The sequence below is a fragment of the Pseudoliparis swirei genome, chromosome 11 (genome assembly GCF_029220125.1).
Source record: "Pseudoliparis swirei isolate HS2019 ecotype Mariana Trench chromosome 11, NWPU_hadal_v1, whole genome shotgun sequence".
Taxonomy (NCBI): domain Eukaryota; kingdom Metazoa; phylum Chordata; class Actinopteri; order Perciformes; family Liparidae; genus Pseudoliparis; species Pseudoliparis swirei.
In genome coordinates, this window is record NC_079398.1 from 21142091 (window position 1) to 21152178 (window position 10088).

General features: G+C 47.9%; 1 protein-coding gene across 1 annotated transcript in view; it reads left to right on the plus strand.

Moving 5' to 3' along the window:
- smoc1 (SPARC related modular calcium binding 1) overlaps positions 1 to 8101 on the plus strand; it is a 50383-nt gene extending 42282 nt beyond the window's left edge. Inside the window, 3 exon segments of the mRNA XM_056427239.1 lie at positions 178 to 228; positions 3484 to 3597; positions 5756 to 8101. Of these exon segments, the coding sequence (XP_056283214.1) occupies positions 178 to 228; positions 3484 to 3566 (134 nt within the window). The 3' untranslated portion in view covers positions 3567 to 3597; positions 5756 to 8101.
- The last annotated feature ends 1987 nt before the right edge of the window (positions 8102 to 10088 follow it).

Below are 10088 nucleotides of genomic sequence, written 5' to 3' on the forward strand. Positions count from 1 at the left end.
TATTAGTTTAAAAGAAAGGTCACCTTTCAATTCGTGAAAGAAAAGAGACTTATGGGGACACATGTTTCGCAGGAAACTGATGCAAACGGTCGTTCACCGATACTTAAGTTTCAGTAAATTAAGAACAAGAAATCCCCTCCGTCAAGTTCACCTTTTGTTTTTTCTTCTCTTTTGCAGGTAGCTCAACAAGTGGAAACCAAGGGCCGAGGCAAGGGACCAAACTGTTCAGTGAGTCAAACTAATACGCCGTCACTAACTGGGCTTATTGCGTCATCCATTAACATTCACATCGGTGAGAAGCATCAGTCTGGATGAGATACAGATAGTTGACACAGCAGCATTGAATTGACATGCAAAGCTCTATGTCTATGTGTATGTTCTGTCTGTGTGTGTGTGTGTGTGTTTCTTTGATGCTCAAAACATTCTTCGAGCATGTAAAAAAGCATAAAGCCACATCTTGAAATGATTTTGGTTGCAACTCATAACTATTTTCTTTCATTTCTCCTTGAATTAATCGTTTTGTCTGTTAAATTTAAAAAAATAGTAAAAATGCAGATTAAAATTTGCTGAAGCCCCGTAAAAAATATTTGGAATCAGTCCAAAACCAAAATATATTTAGTTTTCTATCCTCTAAGACGAAGAAAAGCAGCAGATCAGACAATGCGTGGCCTTTTTGCCTTAAACATGACTTGCTAACAAAATGTTCAATCCACTATTAAAATAGTTGCAGAGGATTTTTTGTAGCGTCCGGTTCATCTTCGTTTTGTTCCCGACTCACAAAAATGAATTTAAAAAAAGTAAATTAATGGCAAAATAGATGTTAAAAGAATGGTCACATTATTGTCCTTCTCTGGTCTCTCTTTATCCTTCTCTCCGTCTCCATCGAGTGATTATTAGTGCGCCACATAGCACTGAGGTCATGTGGTTACCCTGGCGCTGCCCCCCCGCCCCCCCCCAGCTCTCCTGGAGAACAGCGGCTCGGAGCGAGCGTCGCGTCGGGGCGTCGCTGCCAGGATAAACAGAAGGAGCGGAGGAGAGGAAGCTCGGCCGGTTTGTTTTCCCCCTGCGGTCAACAAATCTCTCACCTTCACGCTCCCAGAGCCTCACGCTGCCGCTCGGGCTCTCCGAGCGACGAGAGACGGACACGGAGTCCGTGAGAACACATGGCAGCGTTCTGCCTCGCCGATCCTAAGCGTATGATGTATGGCGATCCATCGTATCGCGATCCTTCGTATCGCGATCCTTCGTATGGCGATCCATCGTACCGCGCTCCATCGTATCGCGATCCTTCGTACCGCAATCCATCGTACCGCAATCCATCGTATCGCGATCCATCGTATCGCGATCCATCGTATCGCGATCCTTCGTATGGCGATACTTCGTATGGCGATCCATCGTACCGCGCTCCATCGCATCGCGATCCTTCGTACCGCGCTCCATCGTACCGCAATCCATCGTACCGCAATCCATCGTATCGCGATCCATCGTATCGCGATCCATCGTATCGCGATCCTTCGTATGGCGATACTTCGTACCGCGCTCCATCGCATCGCGATCCTTCGTACCGCGCTCCATCGTACCGCGATCCATCGTATCGCGATCCTTCGTATCGCGATCCTTCGTATGGCGCTCCATCGTACCGCGATCCATCGTATCGCGATCCTTCGTATCGCGATCCATCGTATCGCGATCCATCGTATCGCGATCCATCGTATCGCGATCCATCGTATCGCGATCCATCGTATCGCGATCCATCGTATCGCGATCCATCGTATCGCGATCCATCGTACCGCGATCCATCGTATCGCGATCCATCGTATCGCGATCCATCGTATCGCGATCCATCGTATCGCGATCCTTCGTATCGCGATCCTTCGTATGGCGATCCATCGTACCGCGATCCATCGTATCGCGATCCTTCGTATCGCGATCCTTCGTATCGCGATCCATCGTATCGCGATCCATCGCATCGATCGCGATCCTTCGTATCGCGATCCTTCGTATCGCGATCCATCGTACCGCGATCCATCGTATCGCGATCCTACGTATCGCGATCCTACGTATCGCGATCCATCGTATCGCGATCCATCGTATCGCGATCCATCGTATCGCGATCCATCGTATCGCGATCCATCGTATCGCGATCCATCGTACCGCGATCCATCGTATCGCGATCCATCGTATCGCGATCCTTCGTATGGCGATCCATCGTACCGCGCTCCATCGTACCGCGATCCATCGTATCGCGATCCATCGTATCGCGATCCTTCGTATGGCGATCCATCGTACCGCGATCCATCGTATCGCGATCCATCGTATCGCGATCCATCGTATCGCGATCCATCGTATCGCGATCCATCGTATCGCGATCCATCGTATCGCGATCCATCGTATCGCGATCCATCGTATCGCGATCCATCGTATCGCGATCCATCGTATCGCGATCCATCGTATCGCGATCCATCGTATCGCGATCCTTCGTATCGCGATCCATCGTATCGCGCTCCATCGTACCGCGATCCATCGTATCGCGATCCATCGTATCGCGATCCATCGTACCGCGATCCATCGTATCGCGATCCATCGTATCGCGATCCTTCGTATCGCGATCCTTCGTATCGCGATCCTTCGTATCGCGATCCATCGTACCGCGCTCCATCGCGATCGCGTATCGCGATCGTATCGCGATCCATCGTATCGCGATCCATCGTACCGCGATCCATCGTACCGCGATCCATCGTATCGCGATCCTACGTATCGCGATCCATCGTACCGCGATCCATCGTATCGCGATCCTACGTATCGCATCGCGATCCATCGTATCGCGATCCTACGTATCGCGATCCTTCGTATGGCGATCCTTCGTATGGCGATCCATCGTACCGCGATCCATCGTATCGCGATCCATCGTACCGCGATCCATCGTATCGCGATCCATCGTATCGCGCTCCGCCGCCGCGGCCCTCGGGTCGTCACCGGAGTGTCGGTTGGACGTTTTTTTTTTTTTTTACAGTTTGCAGTACGTGCTTTTTTCCGCTTTAGGATGGCGAGCATGTCGGGGCAGAGCAGCGCACATCTGCGCGAGGCTCCTTCAGCTCTCGATGAAAAACATCTGAATACCTCGTGTGGGTTTGGACGGGCCGCAGAAGGCGTCCCGCAGAGCGTACCGGGTTCCCCCTCAGAGACGAGATGTGGAACGGCTGAGCTCAGACGGCCGCGGCGTCGCGTCTCCTTCACTGAAACGAACAAAACACAACAACAACATTGTCGGTGGTAAACGTCACTGCTCGGCAGAGTTCGCGATGTTCTCTTCAAAACCCTTGAATCCCTTCAGTAAAACATAAACATGCTTTGGAGTGAGAGTGAAGTGAAACACATGCGTGTGCACGCACGAGAACACGCCAAACGTGGCCGCGCGCGATCAGACGGTGTTGGGGATTTATTGCGAGAGCTCACAGATGTTTGTGTATTTTTTTCTTCCAGAAAAATACGCAGAGTCAGCGTTAAAAGTGATCACGTTGCATCGAGGTTGGATGGCGGACGGTGACGGACCACCACTCGTTTAGCCACGGGATCCGCCTGCCTGTGGAGGATGAAGTGAGATATATTTATTCGGGGAGTCTCACAATCACTTTCACGGGAATCTTGAGAACCATTTAGTTACATACCACACACACACACACACACACACACACACACACACACACACACACACACACACACACACGCATGCAGTTGAGGAACTTCTCAAGTCAACCGATACGGTGGTCTGGTGTCATGGTTGTTCACTCTGAGCTCTAATCGGGTCATTTAATGTAATATCTCGGCACCTTAGGGCGAGAGGTGAAACACAGGTATGCATCGGGTTTCAAGGGAGGTATTCAACCCAAGTTGTGTAGGACAGTAAGAAGAGAGAGTGAACAACCTTTGAAAAGAAAGACGTATAAAACCTCTTCTTCACGGTTATTTTGATTTATTCTGAGGAGCACTGCCCCCTCGTCACAGAACGCCGTCCATGACGACGGGACGCTTTAAGCGGTCGGTGACACACACAGGCCGCTGGGCAGACGGGGTTGTTGTCAAACTCCTCTCCTCTCTTCCTTTCCTCGTCTCCTCGTCTCCTCCTCTCCCGTTTTGTCCCGGTCCGTGTCCGTCATCGGGCGGGAATGAAAGGAGGGCATTATGAGGCGGCGCTGGCACCGGGGGCGGCGGGACCATGAGAGAGCCCAGAGCCCCGTCTTCCCAGAGCCCCACACACACACACACACACACACACACACACACACCTTCCGTGTTAATTACCGTGACATCAGCTCGACGCTGCGCTGGTGGGCTTTGCTTTGCTCACTGGCGCTACCCCCCCCCCCCCCCCCCATGTACAGGTGTCCCATGATTCCCAGCTCTAGAGCCAAGTGTCTTTATGGGCTGGTCCCAGGCGAGGCGAGGCGATTCCCCCGCTAGACGGGGATCTGCTTTCAGCTCTTTATCCCAGGCGGGGCCGAGGTGTCCGGGGAGATGCCGGCGGCGCTTTGTGTCGGTAATGACAGCGTCCTCGGTGACCGGGACCGGCAGCCGCTGCTCTGGAGCCCCGTCGCCGCAAAAGCCGATTCACGAGCGCTACTCACGTGCCTCTGAAGAGAGGCGTGACTCCACCGGAGAGACAGGGAGCGGGACATATTGCTGAGTCGCATAGTTTAAGAGTTAGAAGGCGTCCCTGACGCTGCCAAGGGAAAGCGCTTATTCACAGCGAATGGAGGACGTTCTGGTTCTCGAGTTGTGCGGTGTTGCTTTAATGTGACTGAAAAAGCCCCCTTAGCACCACAGAGGCCTCGCTGCAGTCAACAAGCTGCGATTTATGGAGCGCTGGGGACATGGGGATGCTTTTAAGTCTGGACAACATTTTTTACTGCATCATCTGAGACCTGAAGCTGGACTAAGATACCCGGCACTGGCATCCCCCCCAAGGGCTGCTCACACACACACACACACACACACACACACACACACAGGTATAACACAGATAGATGGAAAGACATACACACACATACACAACCTTGTTTTGAATGCACCAATATGAAAGACGCACACACACACACACAAGAGGAGCTCTCACAGGGCTCTGCAGGACCTCTGACAGACATCTGTAAGCAATCTAAGCTCTTTGCCCATCTCCTTTTCTCCCAAGCCCCCCCCCCCCCCCACACACACACACATCTGATTGATGAGTGAGCAGTCCATCCCTTGTGCAGAGAACTGACTGGCCCAAGCAGTTTTAAGCACGAACACACACACACACACACACACACACACTTCAGAGACTGTTGAGTTATAGCCCGGTTGCCATACAGAGCGTCGGCACATGTGACTGGTCCGTGAGTGTGTCGGTGGGTCACAGCTGCTGAGCAGTCACACTTTAGTTGCTAACTTTATCCCCAACTCAAGAAAAAACGATGACAAAGGACAAAAAGCGTTGCTGCTGCTGACGGAAATAAAAACTTTTTGGATAAACATGCGCAAACATTCATCTTTAGGACCGATCTGCTTCACACACTCGGAGACACAACATGCATCACTAGTAAAGAAAGATTTTTAATCCAACTATATGAGATGCTATATTATTTAAACTGTGTGTGCGTGTGTGTGTGTGTGTGTGTGTGTGTGCGTGTGGGTGTTTGTGTGCGTGTGCATCTGGATGCCGCAGTACTAAAACGAGTTCATAATTATCCTTTGTGTCCGTCTGTCTGTCTGTTCCCAGTCGGTCGTCTGGTGTGAGGAGAGCGGTGTCCAGACGCTGAAGACGAGAGCAGAGGGCGCAGAGGGAAGGCATCCATCCGTACGCTTGCTGACAGGAAGAAGAAAAAAAGACGGAGCAGAAAAAATTATGAAGTTCTGGGATAATTTTTACAAAAAACGCGAAAAGAAAACAAAGCGGCGCCAAAATATTTGCACTTTCTCCTCCCAATGTTTGACATTCTATCTGTTTGTACGTGTTTTTTTTCGCCCATCTTTTTTTTCTTCTTGAAGCGACTGCAAAGGTCCGGGTAAGAATGAGAATATATTTGTAAAGAGATCACCACTGGACGATGTGTAGGATTCCCCTCGTGTTTTTAGTCTGTTGTGATTCCCTCCGTCCTCGCATCACAGGCGCCAACACACATCAAACTCACACGGCGGCCCGCGGGCCCGAGGCCGGTCCCCGCGGAGCAGCTCACCGCTCCGTGCTGAAAAGGAGGAGCTATGGCAATGTAGGCTTAAACCAATTATGACCATGAGATCTAATTCATCCGCACATATATAGCTGATGAATTGCACTGCGCAGAACTCTCTGGACACGTTAACATTTGGGCTTCAGAACCAGAACAATGTGGTCCGGTTACATGACCGATGCCACCGCATTCAGCTTGTAGTTTTCCTCAATTATCAGCATGTTGTCTCGAGGTTTTAATGGTTTTTTTTTTCTACTTTTGTGTAAAGTTTGTGCTAACGGAAATAATTGTAGTTAAGAAAGATTGTGGAACATGTGTAGCGGCTTTCAGTCATAACAGAAGGTAGTAAGAGTACTTTTAAAGTCACCCCCCCCCCCCAATACTGGTACAGAACATACAGTCTTAGCAGTACACTAACTAACTAGAACGGGCACTCGGTAGAACGCATACCTTCGCATACCTTTGACCCGATCAATCCCAACATCTAATCAAATGGTCCCCGGATAATAACCAATCATCCCAACAAATTTCATGCGATTCAAGAAGATTTTGACCTTTTCATGACCTTGACCTTTGACCCAATCAATCCCCAAATCTAATCAAATGGTCCCCGGATAATAACCAATCATCCCACCAAATTTCATGAGATTCAAGAAGATTTTGACCTTTTCATGACCTTGACCTTGAACTTTGACCCAATCAATCCCAAAATTTATTCAAATGGTCCCCGGATAATAACCAATCATCCCACCAAATTGTATGCGATTCGGTTTAATACTTTTTGAGTTATGCGAGTAACACGCATACAAATAAATAAATAAATACACGGCGATCAAAACATAACCTTCCGCATTTTCAATGCGAAGGTAACGAGTTGAGGACAATTAGAAAGAATAAAGGGCGGCAGAGTTGCGTGTTAATCCTCTCGTTTGTCATAGAAACGCTTTTCCCAATCCATTAATGTTGATATCTAAAAACATATTGATTAATGCAGCTTTAAACCACAACGAAGGCCAGCGGTTTACACATAACTCCACTCTGTTGTTTTAATGTGTCGTCGTTTGTCGTTTGCTCATTATTCAGTCGCTCCATCGTCAAACCGCTGAAGACTATTTCCAGTGTGTTATTGTTTTGGGTTGTTTTTCTCTGGGTTCATAGGGTTTCTCCTGGCTACCGTTACAACTTACAATAACATCAACACATCGCTGACAAAGACCCCCTGGAGGGGATGTTATTTTTTCCAAAACAGATTCACAGTCCAGAGAAAGACGTTTAAATATTCGTATTAGAACCGGGAAGAAGAGGTTTGCACAGATGACCGAACCCGACCGGTAAATGGAGGACGATGTTTACGCGGCTCAGTGTCCCGTTAATATCCACTCCTTTCACCCGCCACACTCACGCTTATGCCGGTCATTGTAAACAAAGATGTGGCATTTACAAATGCCAGCTCCTAAAATAAATATTTGAGTCTCCCCAGTCTTCTCGGAGTACATCGTGTGTATGTAAACACACAGTTGATGTCGGTCCCGCTCTCACCGCACACACTTGGAGCGTTGCCACCGAAAGCGAGACAATGCAGTGCGTCTCTTTAAACACCCACAAGGGTATCGGATGAAGAGGGAAAACACCCAGAAGAGACCCTATGAACAAGTTTTTGATTTAACCTATTATTTCTCCCTCACATTCGGGAAACAATTGAGTTTTAAAATTGGAGAATCGTGAGTTTGCTATTGTGGTCCGAATGCTTGTGCATTTGTTTGGAGTTGTGTGTTTCTTATATGTTTATATCACTGCAGGCTCATAAACATGAGACTAAAAAAGGCTCCCATTGTAAATATGTACAATAACCTTTGTTTGTTTGTCTGATTGATTTACGAAATTTCATTATGGGCTATGTTGGTGTTCACTTACTCACTCCCATTCACACATACACTACCGTTCAAAAGTTTGGGGTCATCCAGACAATTTCGTGTCTTCCATGAAAACTCACTTTTATTTATCAAATGAATTGAAAATTGAATAGAAAATATAGTCAAGACATTGACAAGGTTAGAAATGATGATTAATATTTGAAGTATTAATTTTGTTCTTCAAGCTCAAAGGAAGGCCAGTTATAGTTTATATCACCAGCATAACTGTTTTCAGCTGTGCTAACATAATTGCACAAGGGTTTTCTAATCAGATATTAGTCTTCTAAGGCGATTAGCAAACACAATGTACCATTAGAACACTGGAGTGATAGTTGATGGAAATGGGCCTCTATACACCTCTGGAGATATTTCATTAGAAACCAGACACTTCCACCTAGAATAGTCATTTACCACATTAACAATGTAGAGTGTATTTTTGATTAATGTTATCTTTATTGAAAAAAACAGTGCTTTTCTTTGAAAAATAAAGACATTTCTAAGTGACCCCAAACTTTTGAACGGTAGTGTACATACACACACATATATATATATGTCTCTGTGTTGACATCAGGTCAGTAGGCTGTTACAGTAGCTAATTCACATTGAAATGCTTGGACCAGACTGTGTGCTATAAGCTCGGAGCAATGTTTATTGTATCTGCGGTGGGGTTACTTGACTATTTCAGCTCGTGTTTTTACGACTCCTGTCATCACCATACGCGGGCAAGAATGTATACATCTACAATACTGGTGCTTAATCCACTACAATCACAAGTCCAGTCGCGTCTAATTTGAAGTGGGCAGTCGTGCCAAGAGAGCGAGGAGAGAAGCGTCTCTCCCCTGGAGGGCCGACGGCCTCCTGAGTGCTGCTGCCGGCCCTGAACACTGGGCCCTGTGTGTGCAGCTGAAGTGCTTCCAGACGAGCTGCAGATCACACGGGAGATCTAAACCCAGGAGAACAGCCTCTAATCACTGCTAATCACAATGTGGGGAGGGACAGGGAGAGAGAGTGTGTGTGTGTGTGCGTGTGTGTGTCTGTCTGTCTGTGTGTGTCTGTCTTTCTCTGTGTGTGTGTGTCTGTCTTTCTTTCTGTCTGTCTGTGTGTCTGTCTTTCTCTGTGTGTGTGTGTCTATGTGTGTCTGTCTGTCTGTGTGTCTGTCTTTCTTTCTGTCTGTGTGTGTCTGTCTTTCTCTGTGTGTGTGTCTGTCTTTCTGTCTGTGTGTCTTTGTGTGTGTGTGTGTGTGTGTCTTTCTGTCTGTGTGTGTGTGTGTGTGTCTTTCTGTGTGTGTGTTTGTGTGTCTGTGTCTGTCTTTCTCTGTGTGTCTGTCTTTGTGTCTGTGTGTGTATTTGTGTGTCTGTCTTTCTCTGTGTGTGTATGTGTGTGTCTGTCTTTGTGTCTGTGTGTGTATTTGTGTGTCTGTGTGTGTGTGTCTGTCTTTCTCTGTGTGTGTGTGTGTCTTTCTGTGTGTATGTGTGTGTCTGTCTTTGTGTCTGTGTGTGTATTTGTGCGTCTGTGTGTGTATCTGTCTTTCTGTCTGTGTGTCTTTCTCTGTGTGTGTGTGTCTTTCTGTGTGTGTATGTGTGTGTGTCAATGTGTGTCTGTCTTTCTGTCTGTGTGTGTATGTCTTTCTGTGTGTGTATGTGTGTGTGTCTGTCTTTCTGTCTGTGTGTCTGTCTGTCTTTGAGTGTGTGTGTGTGTGTGTGTGTGTCTGTCTCTGGCTGTGTGTGTGCAACCGGAAACTTTCTTCCCCCTGCGACAGCCCGGACGAGGCTCGTCGAGAGCATCTCGACGTGTGTTTGGACACCATTTCTTATTCGCGGCTGACGAAACGCGATCTGTTGGGAAACAAAACACAAGAGACGTGTTGTCTTTGGGTGAAACCGGTAAATGATGAGGCTTGAGCCTCAAGCCACATCATTTACCAAGCATTTACCAAGCCTTGAGGTGCAGATGTTTGGCGAAGCGAATG